The sequence below is a fragment of the Equus quagga genome, chromosome 20 (genome assembly GCF_021613505.1).
Source record: "Equus quagga isolate Etosha38 chromosome 20, UCLA_HA_Equagga_1.0, whole genome shotgun sequence".
NCBI lineage: Eukaryota > Metazoa > Chordata > Mammalia > Perissodactyla > Equidae > Equus > Equus quagga.
The window spans coordinates 3653197-3680040 of NC_060286.1; the positions used below are offsets into that span (position 1 = coordinate 3653197).

The following is a 26844-nucleotide window of genomic DNA, read 5'->3' on the forward strand; positions in this document are numbered from 1 at the left end:
AGGGATGTGGGGGTCCCTGATGTCAACTCAGCGGAGTGATCAACGCAGCAGAGAGGTCTGGAAGCCTGTTGTGTTTGGCAGGTAGCTGGTCACTGGGTGCTAATTTGGCAGAGTGCTAGGCAGAGAACAGAGGGTGGAGGCTGCAGATGTGGACAGCGTGAGGCTAACACTGAGCCTGGCCGTGACGCTGCAGCTTGCCTTCATGAAATAAATCATCCATGATGTCAGCTTGCTTTTGTCGTTTATCTCTGCCTCAGTAAGATGAAAGGAAGCATGTTCAGATAATGTAATATGCCTTGAACAGTGTGATGAGGCTGCTTACCTATAGAGTCAGTGAATGAGTTGAAGACCTCCAAAGTCATCAGAAAGTCCTCACCCTTACCATTGTGACATCATCCTTTGACTCGTCAACAAGTCGGAGACTCAGCCTGCGGTGTAGTGATGGGGGGCATCACGTCTCCCTGTTAGCCTGCATGTGATGTGGCACAGGGCCACACACCTGTCTTCCTACGTTGCACTCACGCTGAACTTATTAACATGTGATGTACTGCTTGTCTTTCAGGACAGATACTTAGTTTTAATGAAAATCTTGTGATTTGGAGAAGAGCTTTATTAACTCTTTTCTATCAGGGGCTCGTTCAACAGTAGAGTCCACTCTTGCTTAATGGGTCTATTCCACCCTTTAACAATTTGATGTCCCTTTCTCCAACCCACTTTCCACTCCCTGGCATGACTTTAGCCTTCAGTTCACTCATTTCCTTGATGCCTGTACACTTGTCTTCATTTAAATGAGACCTGGAACCCTTTGCTCATCCTTTTTATCTCCTCCGTCAGCCCCCTGCTGGCTTTACTTCCTTCCCTATGTAATGTAGGCCCTGTGGCTCCTTACTTGAACTCCCTTTTCCTCTTCTCCTTCTATCCTACTCACCTAGTAAGGCCCCTAACCCTGGGTCAGTCCAACCTCTCCAAGCTTGGCTCAGGCTGCTGCAGACGTTTCCACAGGCGTGCAGACTGATGCTGCTGCTGCATATCCACCGTCTCTGCAGTCTCCAGCCTCAGCTGAGCATCTCTTGCTTCCTACAAATCCTTGTTATGTATCCCTCCTCAGTTTGTGGAATTTCCACGACAGATGGTTTAGATTATCTCTACTTTTCTTGATTCACTAGTGTATATGTTACATAGTTGGTGAACGTTGATTAATTCTGAATCTTAGCATAAAGCAAACTTTTAAAGGCAGTGTGTTAAAATATGTGCATTTTAAGGGACATTCACAGTTTGATTTATAAAAGGCTGTTGAAATCAAAGAAAACTCATACAGACTGAGCCTATATACCTTATTTTATCGAGAACATAAATAGCAAAACAATGAGGCCTTCAAAATGTTTCATATTCTACATACTCTCTTTATAGATGCACACTGACTTTCTGCTCTTGGGCATACTGCCCTCTCTTCTATTTTGCACAAAGCTCTGACAACTTCAGCATTTGTTTTCAGAATTTCCTCACATGGTTTCCCTTGAAAACTTAATAGAAATAATAAAGAGGGAAATCCAGTTGTTTCGGTCAGGATTCTTGGTTGCAAGCAATTGATTCCAGCAGTTCAGCAGAGAAGAAATGTATTAAAAGGAAGCTGGGAAGAATCCTACAACTCAATGATAAAAAGCCAACCCAATTTAAAAAATGAGCAAAGGATCTGAATTTCTCCAAGGAAGATATACTAATAGCCAATAAGCACTTGAAAAGATGCTCGACATCATGAACCATTAGGGAAATGCAAATCAAAACCTCAATGAGAAACCACTTCATACCATTAGGATGGCTAGACTCAAAAAGTCGGATAACAGGTGTTCACTAGGTTGTGGAGAAATCAGCACCCTCATCCACTGCTGGTGGGAGTGTATAATTGTGCAGCCATGTTGGAAAACAGTCTATCAGCTCCTCAAACAATTAAACAGAGTTGCCATATGACCTGGCAGTTCCACTCCTAGGTAGATACCCACAGAAATGAAAACATGTGTCCTCACAAAAACTTGTTCATGGATGTTTATAGCAGCATTATTTGTAATAGCCAAAAGGTGGAAACAACCCAAATATACATCAGTGGAAGAATGGATAAGCAAAATGTGGTAAATCTATATAGTGGAATATTAATTCAGCTATAAAAAGGAATGAAATACTGATACGTGCTACAAGTTGGATGAACCTAGAAAACACTGTGCTAAGTAAAAGAAGTCAGTCACAAAAGTCCACATGTTATATGATTACATTCATGTGAAAGTCCAGAAGAAGGAAATCTATAGAGACAGAAAGTAGACTAGTGGTTGTTTAAACCTGGGGTGGGGTTAGGGATGGGAGTAGGGAGGTGACAGCTAAACAGGATGGGGTTTCTTTTTGAGGTGATGAAAATATTATAAAATTGACTGGTGAGCCAGCCCTGATGGCCTAGCAGTTAAGGTTTGGTGCATTCCGCTTTGGCGGCCTGGGTTCAGTTCCAGGATGTGGAACCACACCACTCGTCTGTCAGTAGCCATGCTGTGGTGGCCACTCACATAGAGGAGCTAGAAGAATTTACAACTATACACAACCATGTACTGAGGCTTGGCGGGGGGGATGGAAGAAAAAGGAGGAAGATTGGTAACAGATACTGGCTTAGAATGAATCTTCCCCTGCAAAAAAAAAAAAAAAATTGTGGTGATGGTTGCATATCTGTAAATACACCAAAAATCTTTAATTGTACATTTTAAATGGGTGAATTTTATGATATGTGAATTATATATCAGTAAAACTGTTTTTTTACAAAAGGAAACTTTCAATTCTAGAATTGTAAAAAGAAAGAGGAAAAGAAGGAAGTTGGAGAGCTCGCAGAATTTCTAGGAGGGCTGGCTTACCAGGCTCTGAGCCTGAAACATCTGGAGTTCTAGGCAGGTATGTTCTAGTGAAACCACCACCGCTGCCATCTCTGGACACTGGACACCCCAGCTTCCACCTCCAGCACTGACCTGGATTCTGAATATTGTCCCTGAAAGTCTGCCATCATCATCTATGGAAATGACACATTAATGCCACCAGCCATGTCTCAATGGGTTCTGCCCCATCCCTGCTTCTTTGCCTCAGGAGTTTCCAATTCAAAGAATGGAGCAGGTGCTTCTGGTAGGCAGAGCCCAGGACCTACACTCATGCTCTACCTGCAAGGAAGACCGGAAAGTATCTTGTGTTTTCAATGGTGTAATAGGAGGGGGCTGTGCCTCATAAACTGGGCATCCCTCAAGCGTAGAAAGGGAGTTTACATGGTGAGTAGCAAAGCAAAAACCGAAAGATCCTCTACTCTTTTTGTCTTCAATTTATATTAGGACTGCAACCCAAATTCCTATAGACTTAGTCTGATTTCTAAGCAAGCTCATTTGAGATGCTAAAAAGATCAAGATTATAGGTTTGATTTCTGTTACTGGTTTTATAATCAGTTGGTTGCCTTCTCTTTTATAACCTTACCCAGCAGTCTTAGAAATTATTTCCTGATATCAAGGAGAATCAGATGAAAGAGTATATGGATTATTCATTGCAAAACCATTCTGACTTGGGTGGGGGTGGGGGTGGGGGTGGAGAAAATTCAGATTGTACTCCTTGCTGATGTGGGATTAGTCTTCAATAAAATGCTAATGCATATAACTATGTGTAATAGGCTCAGGTGACTGGATAGATTTTATCACTGAAGTTGATAATTTTACCTTTCTCTCTTCTATTTTTAAAGCTTTATGAAATATTTGGAAAGGCAGTTTTTATATATAGTTCATAATTTCAATAATTAGTGTCAATAATTCAAACACTTTGGGATGTCTTCTGAAGCATAATAACTTGTTAAAAATCATTGTAGGTTAGTGAGTTTTCTTCCTGAGGATTCTACATATCAGGACTTTCTTCTCAATTCTCCTTAATTAACTGTCTCATGGTTTTAAACTTTGACCTATTTCCCTTTCAAAAAAAAGGTTAAAATCAGTCTTGAGAGATGTTAAATATAATTCAAGCTGGTAGTGTGTTGTTTTGATAAAGTAAAAATAAATACAATTCTAATAATCTATAAAACTTCTATTCTTCACTCCAGGATGTACATATTTAACCAAGTAAAAATACAGTATATCATTAATCTAGAATAAATTATTTGACATTAAGATTAAATAACCATCATTTACCCCATGCTGTAATGGGACTAAATGGCTAGACTAACGGTTTGAATCCTGGTTCTGCCACTTAAATGCCATAGGACCTTGGAAAAATTACTTGACCTCTCTGGGCCTCAGTTTCTTCATTTGAAAAAAGAAGATAAATGGCATCCACTCATAGGGTTATTGTAAAAATTAAATGAATTACTATAAGGAAAGCACTTAGAAGAAAGAATATCTGACGCATGGCAGGCAAAACTCAATAAATGTTAGCAAATTACTATCTCAGGAATATGTTGATTTATTTTGTTAACTTTTTTTTTTCCTTTTTCTCCACAAAGCCCCCCCAGTACATAGTTGTATATTCTTCTTTGTGGGTCCTTCTAGTTGTGGCATGTGGGACACTGCCTCAGCGTGGTTTGATGAGCAGTGCCATGTCCGCACCCAGGATTCGAACCAACGAAACACTGGGCCGCCTGCAGCGGAGCGCGCAAACTTAACCACTCGGCCATGGGGCCAGCCCCTATTTTGTTAACTTTTTATTTTGACTTAACTTCAGATTTATAGCAAAGTAGCTAGAATAGCCCACTCTGTATACCCTTCACGCAGGTTCCTCACAAGTTAATATTTCACCACATTTGCTTATTCTTGACCCTGTGCATATGTGTGTTGTTTTGTTTTGTTTTTAACCATTTAACAGTAAGCTGCAGTCATGGTCCCCTTTTACCTTTAAGTGCTTCTGAGTATGTTTCTTTAAAACAAGGACATTTTCCTACATATCCACAGTGCAGGTCTCAGGAAATCATCATTGATACAACATTGTTATCTGATCTTCAGACCTGCTTCAGTTTTGCCACTTGTCCCAATAATGCACTTTATAGCAGAAGGAAATCCCAAATCACACCTTTAATTCTCTTGTCATATCCCTTTTGTCTTCTTAATCTGGAGCAGTTCTTCATGATTTTTTTTTTGGTCTTTCTAGACCTTGACATTTTTTGACATATCCAGGCCAGTTATTTGGTAGAATGTCCTTCAATTTGAGTTTGTTGTTTCTTCATGCTTAGATTCAGGTAATGCATTTTTGGCAGGAATGCCATAGAAATGATGCTGTGTTCTTTTCCTTGGAATAGGTCAGGAAGCATATGATGTTTATCCTATTGCTGGGCTGTTAACTTTGATCATGTGGTTGAGATTGCGTCTGCCACCTTTGCCACTGTAAGGCTAACATTTTTCCGTTTTAATTAATCTGTTTATAAGGAGATACCTTTAGACTATGTACGTATTTCTGTTACTGCAAAACTTTAGCCCACTAGTTTGGTATCCGTCGATGATTATCATGATGGTTGTCAAACGGTGATTTCTGATGCCATCCCTTCTCCTACAGTTGTTAGTTACTAGTTGACTTTCTATGGACGTTCCCGTCTCCTCCGTGTATGTACATCAGTATAGCTTCATGGGTTTTTGTTTATTCATTGGGTTACACCCTATTACTATAATTATTTTGGTGGTCAAGTTATCCCCAGTTTGGCCTGTGAGAGCCCCTTTCAGCTACCTCCTGGGTCCTGTTGTCATATCCCTGTTTGAGCACTTCCTTACTTTCTGGCACAAGATGTTTTGGATTCATTTTTTATTTGAGCTCCCCCAGCCCTGGAATCAGTCCTTTCTCCAAGAATGCTAATTTATGTTTTAAGTAGAGGGGGGAATCTTATATCTTATGCTGACTTTCCAAAGTAATATTCACAGATGAACTTAGAAGTTCTGTTAAAAATGTTACTAATACTTTAAGATTAATTCATTCTCTCATTCACTGTTTCCTTTTTGTGCTTGGGGCTAGACGCTTCCAATATAAGTGAAGTTTAACTCCAGTTCACATTTCAAAAACAATCTCAAAATAATTGTTAAGACAATTAAATGCTGTAGATGTTCAGAGATGGGCTAGAAACCTGGGAATTGAAGAGAAGTTTGAGAAAAGAGTAGAATTTGACTATATGGAGCAAAGGGGGCATTCATTTCAGGGGTACAGCATAAGCAAAGGTGTGGTGCTAGGAATAGGCATGTCTTATTAGGGAGTTTTGAGTAGCCTGACTAGTAGATGGAGATAATGTTGGTAATTAGTGACTATGTGGGGTCCAGTTTATTGGGAACCTACATTCCAGGCTGATTCATTTAGAATTTATCCCATAGGCAATGAAGAGTCCTTAAGTTTGGGGCGAGGGAGTCATAAAGAGTATGTTTTAGGAAGTTTAATCTGATGCTATATTGCAGAATAGAGTGGAAAACAGAAGACAAGTTAGGAAACTATTAAAATAATTGAGTCTAAGGCAGTAGGAATACAAATTGAAAGAAATTTGGAAAGTACTTTGGAAGGAAGAAATGATTTTAGTGTGTTGAATCAGGATGACTGGGAGAATGAGGACCTCTGAAATAAGTAGGAAACTGATGATTTTTATAAGGGAAAGAAAACAGGAACAAATTGCAAAGAGAAACTCAAAAGAAAACATGTTTGATGATACTCAAATTTTTATTTTAACTTTTCTTTTCTATAGCGGTTGGTTAAAAGCCATAGAATTACTCCGTAACTTTTTATACAAAACAATGTAGTTAAAAAGTAATGACATGGGGCCATATAATACCCTAATTATTAGACACAGTAATGCTGTCTGAATTTCATAACACTTGTTAGAAATAGATATTCAGTAATAGCTTTAATTTTCATGTTTTTAGATTTATAGTGAAATATAAAGTTGTTTTGGTTTGATATGCTCTGGTATATTCAGCCACATTACCAGTCTCAAATCATATCTCTGAACCAAGATCCAGATTCCTGATTGATTTGAAATGTATGGCTCTTGTTGGCATTTTGGGGTGAGAAATTTGTTTCCAAGTATAGCATTTGATTCTTTTTGTGTTATTAAAACTCACATTCTCATCTGTCTCTTTAAAAAATATATCATTTTTAACTTCAACTTTGTGTGAAGAAGAAATCATCAGAAACTAAGAGCTTAAAAAATCTTAACATCACCACATATTGTAACCAAGACATCCTTTGCCATGTGCTGGGAGATAATTGTAGAAAGTACCTAGATCCAAACTTCCACAAGAAGTGAGAATGAATGTTCTTGAATAGGTATCTTGCCGTTTCATTAATTTCTACAACTAAGCATATTTCAGTGTTCACCAGACCATCATTATTCTTCATAGATGCAGCAAGAAAAATGACACAGGTTTGTTATCTCTCTGGCTGCTATCTCTTCAGGCTTTCTGAATTGGCTTGAATCCTAGAGGTTAGATCTGATAACTAAACCTCCTTCAGTCCATAGGATTCCAGCAGGGTTGTTTGTTTGTTTGTTAATACGTTAATATATGAACTTCCTAATTAAAATTTTTTGAAAGAAATTTTACATGAAGTAATGTATTAACCATATAATGTGTTGGGATAGTGCTGGGTGACATAATTTCTGCTGCTACAGTTTATAAAAAGGAAAATAAAGTCAGTTCTTTTTGTTGGGAAAGAAGATTTCATGTTATCTGTCTTTGCAGGCTTTCTGGCTCATATGCTGGAGGAATCCTTGCTGCGGGGGTGTTTTCATTTTCTCGTCTAACATGGCAGTGGTCCATTGCAGCAGAGGTTTTTAGCTTAAACAATCTGTTTGTGGGGCTGCTTATGGCTCTTACTGTACATTTTGAGGAGGCAGCAACTGCAGAAGAAAGATCAAAGGTAACCTATTTTGATCAAAGTGAAGTCACTTTTTGTTTTAATTTTTAGACAGATGCTGTATTTCTTTTTAAGTTCGGTTTAGATACCGTTTATCTATTCTGATTACTGTCAAGGTAATCTAGGCATGTTAAGAGAGAAGATATTCTCAGTTCTTTTACTGTGAACCATGAGAGCCTTTATAAAACATGGGACTTTTTTTTTTCTCTTAGAGTTCAAAAGTTTTTTGGAGAATGAGAGGATTCTGAAATCCCTTTTGAGTCCTATGGGAAAGACAGGCTTGTTAGATAGTTCCTTCATCGTTTGTGTGTGTGTATGTGTGTGATCTTAAGATGCCAAGCTCTGGATTGACCCTCTCAAGTTATATATCGTTATGGTACATTGACTTGCTCCTTAATTGCAAAAAGATCAAATTTGTCCTTTTTCTAACTGAAAGGAGAATATCAGATGTAAAAATGACATAGTTTGGAAGAGCTTGCAATGAATTGTAAGGCAAACGCTCTCGTCAGAATCGTCTGAAATGTGAAGGAACCCTGTCTTCCGAGGGCTTACAGTCTGCGCGTTGGAAAGAGCCGCATCATCCTAGTCTAGGCAGCTTTGTGTCGGCAACGAATATAGAAACACAAGAACATCATGGTTCATCTGTGGTTTCTGTAAACAGATCTGTGATGCTATGAGAGTTTATTTTTGGTTTAAAATTAACTTTTTTACTGATTATGAAAATAACGCATGTTCAAAAAAAGCAAAAACACCACCCATGGATAACCAGGTTTCTAATTACAAAGTATTATATTTCATTTATTTAATTTAATAGGAGAAAAGGTAGAAAGAATTGCTGAACTTCAGTTATAGACTTTATTTGAATAAGAATTATGTGATATCCTATTACTTTTAGGACTCATCTAGTCACTATACAGGACTTTCTAAAACTTAGTTTGAAGACAGTCATTTAAGGGCAAACTGCAATGATTTGGTGAGAATGAAAAATATTAATAAAAAATAATGGTGTTAAATATTAGTGATTGTTAAAGCCTGACTTCTTGCATCTGAGAGGTTGATTGTAACCTGCTGGTGGTACAAATACTTGGTTTTAATGTAAAGAATAGCTTTTTACTATTGTGCTTACGTAGAGTTTTGGGTGAATGTTTAGCTTGGATTTTTTTCTTTTATTTATTTTCAGATAGCCAAAATTGGTGCTTTCTGCTGTGGCCTTAGCTTATGTAATCAGCACACAATAGTGCTCTATGTTTTGTGCATAGTACCATGGATTCTCTTTCGACTTTTAAAAGAGAAGGTAGGTCTTTGCATTTTGGAAAAAAAAAATCATAATATTTTATTTAAGCACGATATAACATTTATGGCATCAGAAAACATGGGGCTTTAATTTTTTTTTAGTTTTATATAAAGCATAAATAACCTTAGGCCCTAACAACATTGACTGAAAAAGTAGGATTTACAAAAATTATGCAGTATTGATTGCAGTGGCATCTGGTCTGTTTTATAATTTTCCTATGGATTCTGAACAACAACTTGATGAAAATAGGCTAAAGGGACTTAAAAACAAATAGCAAATTTCCTCAATGGTTTTATTCTACATTCTGAGATGAAGAATAGTGTATTAATAATAGTTCATTCACTCATCCAATTGTTTGTTGAGTGCCTGCTCGGTACCAGCTGCTTCCTCGGTGCTGGAGATTCAGCTCTCAACACAACAGACACCATTGCTGCCATTGTGAAATAAACAATAACATCTCTGGTAAATAGCAGTCCTGTTTTCTCAGAACAGATTTTCTTAGCGTTAAAAACGATTTATTTTAGTTTCTTCTTTCTCTGAAAGGAAAAATGATTAGTAATTTAGATGGCGGTATAGAGCAATATAGGAAAATTATTTGTTAGGCAATGGAGACGTAAGGCAAGGAGAAGGCAGGGAGCAGAGTTAGACACTAGTTCTTGGAAAGAGAAACTCTGTTCTATCAGTCTTCCTCACAGAGGTTAAAACAGTCCATATACAAAGCCAATACTGGAGTCATTTCACTTACTTTATTGTTTGTTTGTTAATTACACCTCAGCCACCTTAGTTTATCATTTCATTATTTGTCACTTATACCCAGCTATAATCAGAATTATATTAAGAAAAACACACATAATAAAATTATTATATAGAAATAGGGAAATAATTATACCAAAGCTTTAGATAATTGTAGTTACTACACTTGAATGCATTTTCTTTCTTAGCTTCTTGGCAACAAAGCAAAAAGGGTAATGTGGAGCTTTTAAAATTCTTTTTATGTGATTAAAAAAAATGAAAAGGAAACATAACAATTGACAGGAAAGATCAACTTTTTCTTGGAACTGAATTCTATTAAGTCAATCATATAAGACCTTATGTAAGGGATGTTAAACAGCGTGACAGGCAGTGTCTTTAATAGTGATTTTATAGAGTATAGAGTTCTTTATATAATTTTTTATTATATAAGCCCTTGGTTAAAAGAATTGAGATATGATATGAAAAAGTATAACTCAACGAAGACTTTTCTATTGAATACAGACCTGAGGAGGCCCAAATATTTTTCTTGTGAATTGATGGATGCACAGATGGAGATGCATATCAGTGCATCCTGATATCAGTCATCTTAGCCAGGCTTCTTTTTTTTCCCTAGTCTTCATTTCTCTTTTAGTTTTTTTTGCAGCTGTATTGAGATATAATTGACATATAACATTGTGTGAGCTTAAAGTATACAATGTGATGATTTAATATATCTATATTGCAAAATGATTACCACAATAAAGTTAACCAACACCTCCATCACCTCACATAGTTACAATTTTGTGTGTGTGGGTTGAAAACTTTTAAGATCTACTCTCTTAGCATCTTTCAAACATACAATACAGTGGTCATGCATTGCTTAACAAAAGGGGTATGTTCTGAGAAGTGTGTCCTGAGGCGGTTTCATCGTGCGAACATCACGGAGTGTATTTACACAATGCTAGATGGTATAATCTACTACATACCTAAGCTCCATGGTACTAATCTTCTGGGACCACCATTGTATATGTGGTCCATCGTTGACCGAAACGTCATTTTGCAGTGCATGACTATATTGTTAACTATACTCACTATGCTGTACATCACATCCCCAGAACTTATTTGTGTTATAACTGGAAGTTTGTACCCTTTGACCACTTTCACTAATTTCCCTCACCTCTCAACCCCCACCTCTGGCAACCACCAATCTACGCTGTTTCTATGAATTCCATTTTTTAGATTCTACATATAAGTGAGGTCATACAGTAATTATCTTTCTCTGTCTGACTTATTTCATTAACATAATGTTCTCAAGGTCAATCCATGTTGTCAGAAATGGCAGGATTTCCTTCTTTTATGGCTGAATAATACTCCATTCCACACCACATTTCTTTTTTCTGTTCATATGTTGATAGACACTTAGGTTGTTTCCACATCTTGGCTTTATTAATAATGCTGCAATGAAGATGGGTGTACAGCTGTCTTTTCAAGACAGTGGTATCATTTCCTTTGGATATATACCCAGAAGTGGAATTGCTGGATCATATGGTAGTTATGTTTTTAATTTTCTGAGGAACCACCATACTGTTTTCCACAGTGACTACACCAATTTACATTCTCACCAACGTTGTACAATGGCTCCCTTTTCTCCACATCCACGTCAACGCTTACCTCTTGTCTTTTTGATAATAGCCATTCTAACAGGTGTCAGGTTATTCTCATTGTGGTTTTGATTTGCATTTTCCTGATGATTAGTGATGTTGAACACCTTTTCATATATCTGATGGCCATTTGAATATATTTTTTGGAAAAATATCTATTAGGTCCCTTGCCCATTTTTTAGTCAGATTATTTGTTTTTTTGCTGTTGAGTTGTGTGAGTTCCTTATATTTTTCAGATATCAACCCCTTATCAGATATGCAGTTTGCAAATATTTTCTCCTGTAGGTTGCCTTTTTGTCTTGTTGATCATTTCTTTTTTGTACACAAGCTTTTTAGTTTAATGTAGTCCCGTTTGTTATTTTTGCTTTCATAGCTTGTGCTTTTGGTCTCATAGCTAAGAAATCATTGTCATGACAAAGTCAAGGAGCTTTTTTCCTATGTTTTCTTCTAGGAATTTTATGGTTTCAGATTTTATATTTAAGTCTTGAATCCATTTTGAGTTAATTTTTCTGTGTGGTGTAAGATAGGGGTCCAGTTTCATTCTTTTGCATGTGAATCTCCATTTTTCCCAACACTGTTTATTGAACAGACTATCTTTTCCCCATTGAGTATTCTTGATTCCCTTGTTATATATGCATGGGTTTACTTCTGGGCCTCAATTCTGTTCCATTGGTCTATGTGTCTGTTTTTATGCCAGTACCATATTGTTTTGTTTACTATAGCTTTGTAATATAGTTTGAAATAAGGAAGTGTGATGCCTCCAGCTTTGTTCTTCTTTCTCATGATTGCTTTGGTTATTCAAAGTCTTTTGTTGTTCCATACAAAGTTTAGAATTTTTTTTTCTATTTTTGTAAAAATTGCTGTTGGAATCTTGATAGGGATTTTATTGAATCTATAGATAGCTTTGAGTAGTATGGACATTTTACCAATATTAATTCTTCCAATCCATGAACACGAGATATCTTTCCATTTAGTTGTGTCTTCTTCAATTTCTTTCGTCAATGTTTTATAGTTTTATAGATCTTTCACCTCCTTAGTTAAATTTATTTCTAAGTGTTTTACTATTTTGATGCTATTGTAAATGGGATTGCTTATTTTTTTTAGGTAGTTTGTTGTTAGTGTGTAGAAATGCAACTAATTTCTGTGCATTGATTTTGTATCTTGCAACTTTACTGAGTTTGTGTACTAGTTCTAACAGGTTTTTGTTGGAGTCTTTAGGATTTTCTATAAATAAGATAATATGATCTGCAAACAGAGACAATTTTACTTCTTCCTTTCTGATTTGGATGCCTTTTATTTCTTTTGCTTGCCTAATTTCTCTGGCTAGGACTTCTGGTGCTATGTTGAATAGGGGTGGTGAGAGTAGACACCCTTGCCTTGTTCCTGATCTTAGAGAAAAAACTTTCAGCCTTTCACCATTGCATATGATGTACGCTGCGGGCTTAGAATATGTGAGCTTTATTATGTTAAGATATACCCTAGATCAATTAAATCAGAATTATTTTAGGGTGGGATCAGCCACTGGCTCCACTCTGCAGATGGGCAGACCCGCTGGCTGGGATCTCTGCTCAGGCAGGCAGGAATGCAGTCTGCCAGGATCTGAGCGCTGGTTGCTTTGTAAGCCCCACTTCCCTTCTCCATCTCTAACTGATGCCCACTGGTTGAGTGCCACAGATCCCCCCTCAGTGGTCCCTATGAGGTGAGACCAGAGTGGGCCTCCTGGGAAGCATCCTGCAATGGTAGGGGAGGTGGATGTCCACTCGGGACTCTCTTTTCCCATTGGGAAAACTAGCCCCAGGGGCGCCCTCTCTGTGCAACGCTGTGCTGGCCTGGGGGAGGTGCGATGTGATCAGAATGTTCCTCTGACACTTCTAGTGTGATCCTTCTCAGTCTCTGTGGTCTGGGGACGTGCTTCAGCCTCGCCTCCAGATTCTGAGATTTTCACAATGGTGTCTTGTCTATGGATAGTTGCTGTTGGTCTTTTTGTGATGAGGACTGAAGTTGGGGATGCTGTATATTGCCATCTTGATGGTGTCACTCTTAGCCAGGCTTCTGACATCAGAGTAGTTGCTTTCAGATATCAGAGAAGTGCATTCTCTGGCAAGAACCTAAAAAGCATGTATTTTGTGTTAGTTGATTGAAAGGAGAGCCATTTGCTTTGTTTAAACCATGCAGGACTCAGAGTTGACAAGTTAGGAGCCTGGTCTGAGAGCCTGTTTGCCCTGTACTTAGGTCAGCTACTGATGAATGATGAAATTTTGCGAAGTATCACTCTTCAAAGGACCTTTCATTTCCACTGTTTAAGTAGCAGAGGCTAGAAAATAAGGTCTACCAATGAAGTGAAAGGATAGTTTTGTCTCACTGGTCAGGTGATTTGAGGCAGAGCAGGAGGTCAGTTGGTTGCAGCCCTGACTGCTCACTTAAATTATCTGGGAAGCTTTAAGAAAGTAAATGTGTGTATATATATTGCACGTATACACATGCAGTCATGCGCCACATTAACATTTTGGTCAACGACAGACTGCAAATAGGACAATGGTTCCATAAGGTTAGTACCATATAGTGTAAGTGTGTAGTAGGCTATACCTTCTGTTTGTCCAAGTGCACTCAGTGATGTTTGCACAACGACGAAATCGCTTAACAGCGCATTTCTCAGACACTATCTAGGTCATTAAACGATGCATGCCTGTATATGCATACCTGTATTAATGTATATATATATTTGTGTGTGTGTGTATATTTATGCTGCTCCCACCGTAAAATAATTCTGATTTAATTGATCTGGGGTGAGGCCCAGACCTTGATAGTTTTACAAAGCTCCCCAGGTGATTCTAATGTATGTGCAGCTGGGACTCAGACCCACTTTCCTGGGCCCTCTGAAATAGCGCTCATGTAATTGTCTCCCTGTTTGTTTCCCACACAAAAGGAAAATTCAGCAGCAGCTGCATCTTGCCATTCTAAGTTGAACTTTATAATATGCAGAAACTGCTAAAATATAAACATTTACTTTCTTTAAAACTGCTTTTAAGAATAGCAAAGCCATGTTGTTCGATTAGTTACTTCTTACTCTTTTTATGCCATCATTTTTTGTGCATCTCACTACCACTTTAGAATTATCAAATGAAATCAGTATTATAATAAAAGCACTCCATTTTCAATTAAGAATATTTATTTGAAAATACTAATATAAGTCAACTGCTTGCTCTATTTATGGTGAATGTGAACCATAGTTCTTGAATTCATAGTCACATATGAATTTCCCTTTTTTTAAAGGAAAAATTGGCAATTTCCAATTATGATATTTGTAAGAGACCCCATTTCCCACTTGCTAAAGCAACCAATATTTGAATCTTTCTAGTATACCAGAATTCTTTTGGACTTAATCTTTATAAGACTTTGTCAGTATTGTCCTTTGTTTTAGAAGTGTGCAGATGAGAAATATATTTTCACATGAAGCAACATTGTTACATAGAACATAAAAAATTTCCTTCCAGCCTATATGTAAAATTGAGGAAAAAAAAGAGCTTTTGGATGAGCTGGGAGGTTATTTAAAAGCTAGTTCCATTTGTGTCAGGTATTTCCATGAAATGTCCAAAACCCTTGTAGAACAATCATATTGTCAATGTATAATTGTATTAGAGTATGTAGTTGAAGCCTACTCCTGATGAGGTGATAAGTGAATTGGTAATAGAACCATATTTGGGGCCTATTCAAAATCAGCCAAACAGCTTCATCACTTCCAAGTGAGTTATCTCAGCTGTGCAATGCTGCGTGTCATGACATGGTTTTAAATGTAAAAGATGCAATAAACATGATACTCATGAGTCTTTGTTAGTATTATTTGCTTCGCTCGTATTTCACCTGGCATGCGAAGAAGTTCAGGCTGATGCAATTTTCTAGTAATCCACAGTAATCAGAAGGTTTAACATAGTGTTCTGTGGTGACTTAATATGAATTGAGAGATCAGCTCTGAGTAAACATATCTGATGTTTTCCTCGATGTGTTCTTGAAGGCCCAGGACGAGTCGCTAAATAAACACGGTGACGATGCAATGTGTCTCATGCAGGAACTCTCCCTGGGCTCTTTGCTGAAGTTGAGTCTGTGCTGCTTTGCTGGTTTGCTGCCCTACACCTACCTTCCCATCTCATCCTACCTCAATCAAGCCCGTTGGACCTGGGGAGACCAGACAACGTTGCTAGGCTTTTTGACGCATTTTCTCAGGGAAGAATATGGAACATTCAGTCTGGTAAATTTGTAATTAAAGCCCTTTTAAGGAAATAAGTGGCAAAACTTCAGTGTTCTGCCTGGACCTTGATTGAAAAAAAACAATCAATGTTTATGGATGACAGTACATAGAATTTTCATTTCAGTTATTTATGTAACAAACTTGCCCCTTGAAATGTGACTTTTACATACATTAGAAAGAAATTGGAATCACTTAACCTGAGATCATACAGTTTTATATCTTGAATATACTTTTCAGGATAACAAGCATTGAAAAGACTCTGCTGCCAGCAGTTGAAGCATTTCAGTCTTCTTAGCGTTGGGTATCACTTTGGGCTCTTGGTCTGTGATTAAAAATATTTGGGAAAGATTAAAGAAAAAAAATCAGAATTTTTAATTTACCTTAACCAAAACACTTTCTTTTTACATATTTGATGAATAGTATTCATGTTGTATTTAGTGTAGTACCTTTGTGTAAATACTTTATAAAATATAATTTCACTGAATGTGAAATTTAGTGTGTTCTAAGTTCAAAAGGTCTTGCTTTCCCTAATACATAAATTAGGGGAAAACACTAAATGTGGTTATAGTAAAGTTTACCTGGAAAATGAAAGGATAAATGTATGGTTTTTTATTTTAAGACAGTTGTATCAGATTTTTCTTTCACAGTTTGTGCTTTTTGTGTCCTACTTAAAAAGGCATGTTTCAGAAGAGTACATATTATATGACACCATTTATACAAAATTCTAACCATGCAAAAACTAAAACAATCTATTGCTCAAAAGATACATACAGAAGTAGTAAAACTATACATTTTTAGAAAGTAGGGGAATAAGTAACACAAAATTCAAGGTAATAGTTTCCACCGGGGAATGAGAAAGGTAAGACCTGTGAGGGCTTTGTGAGGGACCTATGCTATTCATGCACTTCTCTCTTAACTGGATGGTGGGTCTCTAGATTGTTTAAAACTCTTTATCCTTTAAATATATTCTATATATGTTGTTTGTATGTAGGAGATATTTCATAATAAAATAGGTTAATAAAAGGATAATTATTAATTGTTTTTTGCCTTAGAGAGTTTGATAATTTAAATTTATACTCTGGTTTACTTATATTAGTTATTCCATTAAAATATTGCTGGAGGGCCATTGCAGATTTGAAATTTGTATAATTCACACATAATTGTCAAATTATAGACTAACAGGTGGTAATGAGCTCTAGTCAAAGTGCCCAAAAAGAGCTTAAAGAAACTCTCTAACAAGAGTGTAAAGTCTATTAATTCGTTAATGGGTTATTCATTCCTGAGGGAATAATTTAAGTGATCTTTAGCCAATTATTATTTCTGAAATTCTTGCTAAAAGATGTATATGTTTAGTTTTCACTGACTTCACTTCAAAAATTTCATAACGCTCTGAAGACTTTGAATGAAGAGGGGTGTTGCATTATATATTTAAAACATCTGTCTTTTAAATCAAGGTAGTTAAAATACAATGGCCTAACAAAGCTTCAGTTTCATGCCTGTGCAAATAAACTTTTCTCTTTTATGTTTAGGCCAAATCTGAAATAGGATCCAGTATGTGTCAGATATTGCTGTGAGTATGAAATATTGAAAGTATTTTTAAATCAATTCTCTATTAGTTCTTTTAAGTGATTTTTGAGAGTTCTGAGTTTCTCTTTCTGAAGGCAATATGTCTGAGAAGTGGTTTTCACCTATACAGTTGTTTGTGTATCCTGTTAAATATTTTAGTATTTCTTTCGGAAAGATAAAGCTTAAAGTGAGCAAGAAAAACAGCAGTGAATGAGAATGTGAGGAGATTGTATCCAACTGAAAGTTGAAACATTTTAGTTTTTTTTTTTTTAAAGATTTTATTTTTTTTCCTTTTTCTCTCCAAAGCCCCCCGGTACATAGTTGTATATTCTTTGTTGCGGGTCCTTCTAGTTGTGGCATGTGGGACGCCACCTCAGCGTGGTTTGATGAGCAGTGTCATGTCCGCGCCCAGGATTCGAACCAACGAAACACCGGGCCGCCTGCAGCGGAGCGTGCAAACTTAACCACTCGGCCACGGGGCCAGCCCCCCGAAATATTTTAGTTTTATATGTTCCCTACAGCCTCCTCACATTCTCATTCATAAAACTAAAATGTTTCAGCTTTCAGTTGGATACAAATTACCCAGTGTAGTGTTGCTTTATAAATTTATTCTTTGTTCTGCTTTTATATATCTTCTTTATTTCAGAGACATTTTGTAACATTATATTTAGCAATTTGAATCATTATTTTCTTGTTATTTGGGATTGAGCTATGCTTTTTTAATTCTTCAGAGCTTAATTTATTTAACGTCTCTTAAGATTTTTCCTGTAAGCTGTCCTTAAGCTCTATTTTTGACTTACATATTTTTAACATCCCGCCTTATTAGAGCCAGCTTAAGCAAATATATTTCATGTATATTATCTACTAGCGTTCTTTGAAAATGAGTTAGTATTTTCTTTAAAACCTACACAGAGTAAGACAACTTAAAAAATATCCATACCAATCCTGTAATATTTTTATAATATTTTTCAATATAAAATTAGGCAAGAATAGTTTTCTATAACTCCCAACTAAGTGATCTCCTAACTAAGTATTAATTTTGGATTTTCAGGACTATTCAAAAGCCATTTTAAGAAAATGGGGAGAGTATTTCGACTCTACACATGAGGCAGCTCACAGGTTCTCACAGTCTCTATCTTAGTTGCTTGCTAGCTTGCTTGCTTCCTTCCCTCCTTCTTTCCTTTCTTTTTAAATGACCTTTTCCCCTACTCCAAAAAAAGATACATAATCATTATAGAAAGTTTAGAAAATACAAGTAAGCAAGAATAAGAAAATTAAAATTACTGTAGTTCTGACATGCAGAGATAACCACTATTATTAATCTGTTGGCGTTTTTGTCTATATCCTTCCAATATTTTTTATATTTTTGTCTTCAAAAATGTGATCATAAAATATATAGTTTTATTAGCCTGCTGCTTTTCATCTTATACTATATCTTGAAAATGTTTTCCTGCCACCACTTATTCTTATTTTGATGGTTCTCACAATTGATTTTATTTTATTTTATTTTTTTCTGCTTTTTCTCCCCAGTACATAGTTGTATATTTTTTAGTTGTGGGTCCTTCTAGCTGTGGCATGTGGGACGCCACCTCAACGTGGCCTGATGAGTGGTGCCATGTCCCCAGCCAGGATCCGAACCAGTGAAACCCTGGGCCACCGAGCTGGAGTGTGCGAACTTAACCACTCGGCTGTGGGGCTGGCCCCTCACAATTGATTTTATATATTTCGTTTTATATCTGACTGAGACATGTGTGGCTCCTTTTTCTTTTTTGTTGGGGAGAAGGGAGCAAGAAGCTCAGTTTCCCTTTTAAAGGTAAGGACAGCTTTTCTGGTCTTTTACTTAATTCTGCTTTGCTCCATCCAAAAAGACTCACCACCTGCTCTTTTCTACCTACCTTCTGGAGTTGTTATCACACTCAGGATTACTGATATATTTTGCCTTAACAAATCCCACATGAATTCCAAAGAACTCTCAAGAGTATGGACCATACATCTAACTTTTAGTAGTTGCACATAAAAGTCATCTATTGAGGAACTTGAAGGCCTCCTTCACATTGAAATAATAGCAGTTAGGTTTTATACCCAGAAAAAAAGACTTGACAAAAGTGATGACCACTCACACCCACACTATTTATTTGAACCAATTCCTATGTGGAATAGAGGCATAATCCTAGCACCCTCTGATTGAGTGAGAGAATTCCTAGTCTTTAATTGTTGAAGCTGGACAGGAGTGTTGAGAAAGGCAACTCATAATTAACTTACTAGAAAATCCTTCAAAATGATGGAACCTAATCATCTACCCTTTTTGTCAAGCAAATTAAATTCTTTCCCCATGCATATCTCTAAATTGCAACCCTGTACAGGGAAATTATCGAATCTAACCCTAGGCAGTGACCATGTTTTAGAGCTTACGTTTAAGCAACAGATTTCCAAGAATTAATTTTGAGACTGACTTCATTCCTTTTGAAGAATGGTTTAAAATGGGCCTCGTGCTGGAATCAATTTTTCAAGTGTATTTGAAAAGGAGTAAGGATATCTTCTCATAGTAGATGAGTCTCCATTAGTGAAATACACATTGTGTAGTTTCCATAATTATGGCATCACATTTTCTCCAGTAAAATTGCCAGTAGGGAGAAGAAAGTTCTTCAAGATGGTGGATAGATTCATTTGTTTTTTAAAAATTGGAGACTGCCAGAGCTATTTTAGAACTCAGATAACACTTGGAAAATGCTTATTAGTTAATGGAAGAATTTAGTTTAATTGTAGGAGAAAAAACATGCATTTCTTGGAGATTGTTTAAACATTTTTTGAACCAAATAATATAGAAAAAAGGAATACTTTTAAGGAAGAAGATAACCCGGAAAAGAATGGTTGGAGATCACTTCTCTTGTCCTTTTTTTCTTCATGATTGGATCCTCAGAAAATTATTTGAATTAGCTTTGTTTTCAATTGCTAAATCCCTGGAGGCCATGTCTACACTGCTGATAGAAGAAAGTCCAAAAATCCATTTCAGATGACTTCTTGACAAACCAGTTGGGGATACAAATTGGTTTACAATATCAATACAGTATACCAATATCACAAGCACAGTATTATTTGTTCTGATCCTATTCCAAATGATATAAGTTGGTAAACAAATGTTACAATTGACAAATCTCAGAACTGTTTAACTCTTTCTTTTGGTACTTTGTCTCCCAAATTTAAAAGAAGACAAAATAATTTTAAAATCTGATTCCAGCCTTTAAAACTATTCAGTGCATAATCAGATGTATTCTACAAAGGATGTTTTATTTGGAATTAACCAAATTTGTTTTCTGCCAACAATAAGGTAGATTTTCTTTTACAGTGCTCAGGTAACAAATATGAGGACCCAACTCTCATTCAACATTCAAGCCCTCGCAGTCTGGGCAAATATATGTTTAGCAAGAAAGTGAGTAATATAATTCCTTTTCCTATTATTTTTCTCATATTCATTAATTCAATTAATATTTTCAGTATGTCATTGTAAAACATTGCCAATAATATTTTATATTCCAAATAAATGACTAACCACTTCTATTAAAGCAAGTGTGTATTGCTTTCTTGCTAATTTTTTTGCTATAGGTTACTAATTTTGAAAGATTGAGCAGTATATCACAATCTCAAGTCATTTGATGTCTTAAACTTTTGACTGAATCCCTTACTCTACCCATAACCAATTATTATTGTTGCATTGCAAAAGAATCAAACAACTATTTGAATTCCTCTGGAGATAAAATTAACCTCCAATGATAAAAGATAACCTAAAAAATATAGCACTATTAATTTCCATTAATTTTTTTGTTCATTTACTTTCTAGTCTGTTGAGTGTATTTTTATGTAAATGTGTATATGTACATATATTTACAGTTTTATTTCCTTAATATTTAGCATTATATTGTGAGCATTTCCCCATACTATAAAAATACTTAACTTCGTTTAAATGTCCGTCATAGTCCGTCCTATGACCTAGGAGAATTAATGTAAGTGTTCTCCTAATTTGAGGATCTTTGGATTGCTTCTACTTCTTCCACTATTAAAAGTAATACCAAAGCATTTTGTGGATTAATCTTTATCCACATTTCTGGTGATTGCTTAAAGATTTATGCCTACATGTCAAATTACTGGATCAATGAGTATGAATGTGTTTAAGGCTCTTGATATATATTATCAAATTAACTTGTCTTGGGGATCATACTAGCATTCATTCTCATACTGCTGCACTCTCACCAACATTGAGATTTGTCATTTTAAAGTCTTCGTTGTTTTGATGCATGAAATTCTTTTGTTTTGCATAGGTTTAATTACATCTTAAATTAACAAGATTAATAATTTGTGGTTTTTTGGCAAATTTTCACTTTATATCTTTTGCTGTGTGGTTCTAAGTTGTCTACAATATAGTACAGTATTAAATTATTAAAGTACAATAATAAACTGTTACTATGTTTTGGTTATTTATTCCAACTCTGATTTTTAAAACTTAGATCTTTCTTTGTTCCTACTTAAAAATGGAAAGTTTTATGATCCAAATATTTTTGCCTATAGTTTAAAACTATGTAATATTATTATTGATATTCATGCTCATAAATAATTTTGGACATTTTAAATTTTTTTATAGGGACAAACAGAACCCATCATTAGTATGGCTTTTTACTGGGATGTTTTGCATTTATTCATTGTTCTTTGCTTGGAGGGCAAATTTAGATATTTCAAAACCACTTTTCATGGGTGTGGTAAGTTACTTAGATATTTCCTTTGACTATAAAGTTAGTGAAGAATGTACAAATTTGTCTTTCATGAATCTTATAGAAGAGCAGATTATCTCAGAAATACTTAAAATTGTATATACATTATAATAAATCAAGAGCTAAATTATTGAACCAGTAAGGCAAAGGTCTCTTTTTAGGGAAAAAAAAGGTCATGTTCAGTTAACACAATAGTTGAACAGAAGAATAAATGTAAGGTAGATGTAAGCTGGTCACTCTGTGTGTGTTTGCTGATACGGGGACTACTGCATGTCTCGTGGGACTTTTTTTGAGTGGAAAGTCCTGACCTCACCAGTCCCAGGCCTGTGCAAAAGAGCAGCCACGTTTCTGTTTTTCCCTGGCTGCCATCTTTGAGATTAGGATATTCTTCCCCTTATAATAGAAACTCTATAAATGTAAATAGCTCTTTTTTAACAGCTGAAACCAACTGTTTTTTTTTGTGTGTTCAAAAGGCCTGATAAATAATACCTTACTTGATCACCTGAATTCAGAATCAATTGAGAAACAAAATAAACCAGTCCTCTGGGTGGGAAAGTCCCCTTTGTCACTGACAAAACTGCGATTGGAGAGCGTGGTTTATACCTGTGGGTGGGGGGGCTTCCTCACCTGCATCCCAGAATGGACAGACCTACGCTAGTTACAGGCAGTGCTGCACAGGACAGGCCCTCCCCACCCACTGGTGCCTCCGGGACAGAGCCTGCCCCTGGACAAGTGCCTCCTGTGGGCAGGTCACTTCCGAGAGAGAGAGAGACAGAGAGAGGGAGAGAGACAGAGAGACAGAGACAGAGAAAAAGGGAGAGAGACAGAGACAGAGACAGAGAGGGAGAGAAGAGAGGAGGGCTATCAGGCCCAGACCCTGCTCCCAGACTCCCCAGTTGGATCCATCCCCACAGTCCTCCAGGAAGAAGTGAGTGAGGGGGTGTTATTACTAGAGGAGCTTCCCCACATGGAAGGAAACTTCAGGAGCAAAGCAAAAGCATTGGTCCCCCTTCTCCACCTGACACATTGCAGGAGTTCAAGATGAAGTATTGAGAAAAATGAGTGGACGCAAAAAGGTTGATTCACATGTCAAACTGGGAAGGAGGAATGTTTGAAAATGGGAAAGGAAAGTGGCATGGAGTGGGGGTGGGGAACTCAGTTAATAAGATCTGAGTGACAGCAGGCATCAGCAACTAGGTGTGTGCAGTGTATTTTTAAAGCATGTAAGTACCTGATGGATTGCATAAATCAGGCAGCTGGATGTATAGTTTGCACGTCTCTTTCGCAGGTCGAGCGATTCTGGATGCAGAGCAATGCTGTGGTGGCCGTCCTTGCTGGTGTCGGTTTGGCTGCACTTGTTTCTGAGAGTAATCGAGTGCTGAACACCAGTGGGCTTCATTATCTGGAATGGCTTTCAGCAACTCTCTTTGTAATTTACCAAATATATTCTAATTTCAGGTAACACATGGTTATTTTTCTGAAAAGTAGCACTCAAGCCAGAGACATTTGGACATTTAGATTCTAGGACTTTATTTCGCCTTTAACTTTCACACTTTTCTCGTGAGACGGCCTGGGCTGGGTGCAGTGGTTCTTAAACTTTTGAACCAGAATCTCAGCATGAATGATACGTAGTTTCAGGGCATTGCAGACAAGGGTTCACGTGTTGCATGTGAACTGTCTGCATACTTTCCTCTAAGGAACCCTTAGAGATACTTTCGGGTCTGGAGTATATGTAAAATTCCCTGATCTAAAATACCTCTTAGATGGAGAGTGAAGACATTTGAGCCTCTTTGTATGCTCTAAAATAATTCACTTTATACTTCAAAGATTTTATCTTTTGAGTAATACCTGGCCTTATCTAGTTTACTCTGTGGTAGTGAATATTAATTATTTTGAAATAAAATTCTAAAAGTTTCTTAATCCTTATGCATTATTAGTATTATGTGTATTTTTCAAAACCTATTTAATAACCATTCTAATGAAAAGCTTAGCCTAACATAAAAGATGTCCAAGTTTTAGATGATAGTTCATTTATTTCCAGCAGTATAGAGTAAACATTACAGAAGTGGAAAAGCCATTGGAGATTCGATTGATATTTTAAAAAGTTACATTTCCCCTTTCAACTTAACTTTAAAAACCCATGTTCCTTATAATACAGGGGTCGAGCCAGTGTCAGGATGGCTGCGTCACCAGGAGGCAGTGTGGGAAGGGGACACACGTCTCAAACACAACTCCATAGCTAGCTCACGAAGGGTTTGCAAGCCCACAGTGTGTTTCCCAACCTTTTTTATCCCAGTCTCCTCCTGGCTTGGGTCTCTAGGGCAATCCAAGTTCGGCACCAGGTATGAGTGCTCAGGATGGCTGGTTTTATTTTGTTTTGATTCTGTTATTTGCCCCAGGGGAATGGAATAGATAGCAACTTTGCTGGGTGGCCAAATGTGAGGGCCTCACCCTGCAAAGTAGAGAAACATAATCGGAAACAGTTGCATCAATTTTAAGGCAAAGGTAATATTTTGTTCCTAGCAGTGTTTATTTGATTTGTAGTACTAACCCAGTGATGTGACTTTAGGCTGTGTTTCTTGGCACCACTGAATGTAGTGGACCTGACACTAATGGGAAGGGCATTGCTTGTTGCATTCTTTGATGCTTCCACTCTCTTGCAGTTTGTTGCTTTTTTCATGGGAAGCTTTCAGAATTCATGCCAGTTTTTCTTTGAAGTTAGAAAGTCCACTTCATCATTGAAAAGAGTTGTACTGCTGTTGTTGGCATTGGCAAATAATGCCTGGAGAGGAGTAAACAACTCAACCTACTGTCCCTTTCCTTCCTTCTCGTTGGTCTCATTCCCTAATGCTTTCTCGGTCTAGAAGGGAGAGAGGGACATGGGAGCCTGTGGTTCAGGGATGTGATGGAGAGGATTGACCATACATGCAGGAGAGTCAGACAAATGTTGTATACATTTATGTCAGAAATCGGCAGATTCCCTCTTGTATTTCTGAAAATTCCTTTGGACTAAATGGAATTAACAAGAAATTACCTTAAATTCCAAGTAGAACCAGAAACCTTACTTCTTTGTAGTGAAATTGGATATGCGTTTAGGAAAAAAAAGGACTTATTCTTGAGCACCAACTGATTCTCTTTTTATGGAAATGATTATCAATTCCAGAAGTAAAGCAGTACACTGATTTTTTTCAATTGCACAATTAATTCCTTCCCATTTTTTTTTCGGATGATAGTGTTCTCTTTTCAAATATAAGCATCTTCTTGGAAGATACAAATTAGAATGTTTTGAAACACTAAATGTAGATTGTGTGATAGGAAAGGAATGGAGTGGGAAATAAGCCAAGTCTTATTAAAACTGAAGCAATGTGTTGCTATTTTAATGTTTTCTTTGATCATTTTACGTAGCATCTGTGACCAAAGGAACAACTATGTGATCGATAAATTTGCAAAGAACCTTCTAGCCTCTATGCCTCGTGACGCAATTATCTTACTCAGAGGAGATTTGCCAGGAAATTCTCTCCGTTACATGCATTATTGTGAGGGACTGAGACCAGATATTTCATTAGTGGATCAGGAAGTAAGTATATGAAAAGTATACTTAGAATATAGTAATTGTAATAATTTGAAGACATGTTTTTTTAAAAAACTATTTTTTTAAATAATGGGTGGGTACAATTTTCTTAATCACTCTTAGGTAGGATATATATCACATTCTTTTGTTTATTTTAACTAATAGTGTAAGTCATATGAGTTGCTTCTTTCTCATTTAAACTGAACGTTTTAAGAATCAATATGTTCTCATCACTCCTACTCAACATAGTAGTGGAAGTCCTAGCCAGAGCAATTAGGCAAGATAAAGAAATAAAACATAGCCAAATTAGAAAGGAAGAAGTATAACTGTCACTAGTTGTGGATGACATGATTTTATATAGAGAAAACCCTAAAGACTCCACCAAAAAATTTTAGAAATAATTAACAAATTCAAGAAAGTGGCAGGGTACAAAATCAACAAACAAAAATCAGTTATGTATCTACACACTAACAATAAACTAGCAGAAAGAGAAGTCAAGAATACACAATCCCATTTACAATCACAACAAAAGAATAAAATACCTAGGAATAAATTTAACCAAGGAGGTGAAAGACCTATACACTGAAAACTATAAAACATTGGCAAAAGAAATCAAAGAAGCCACAAAGAAATGGAAAGATATCCCATGCTCATGGATTGGAAGAATTAACATAGTTAAAATGTCCATGTTACCTAAAGCAATCTACAGATTCAATGCAATCCCAATGACATTTTTCATGGAAATAGAACAAAGAATCTTAAAACCTTTATGGAACAACTAAAGACCCCAAATAGCCAAAACAAGCCTGAAAAAAAGAACAAAGCTGGAGGTATTACACTCCCGGATTTCAAAATATACTACAAAGCTATAGTAATCAAAACAGATGTACTGGCAGAAAAACAGACACACAGATCAATGGAACAGAATTGAGAGCCCAGAAATAAAACCATACATCTATGGACAGCTAATTTTCTACAAAAGAGCCAAGAGCATACAATGGGGAAATGAAAGTCTCTTCCATTAATGTTGTTGGGAAAACTGGACAGCCACGTGTAAAAGAATGAAAGCAGACCATTATGTCACACCATACACAAAAATTAACTCGAAATGAATTAAAGACTTGAATGTAAGACCTGAG

General features: G+C 36.5%; 1 protein-coding gene across 1 annotated transcript in view; it reads left to right on the top strand.

The window, feature by feature from the left end:
* TMEM260 (transmembrane protein 260) overlaps positions 1-26844 on the top strand; it is a 65956-nt gene that overhangs the window by 17534 nt on the left and 21578 nt on the right. Inside the window, exons 4-11 of the mRNA XM_046647296.1 lie at positions 7698-7875; positions 9053-9166; positions 15626-15805; positions 17335-17375; positions 20718-20801; positions 22008-22122; positions 23423-23592; positions 25540-25711. Coding sequence (XP_046503252.1) covers positions 7698-7875; positions 9053-9166; positions 15626-15805; positions 17335-17375; positions 20718-20801; positions 22008-22122; positions 23423-23592; positions 25540-25711 — 1054 coding nt within the window. The remainder of the gene's footprint in view (positions 1-7697; positions 7876-9052; positions 9167-15625; positions 15806-17334; positions 17376-20717; positions 20802-22007; positions 22123-23422; positions 23593-25539; positions 25712-26844) is intronic.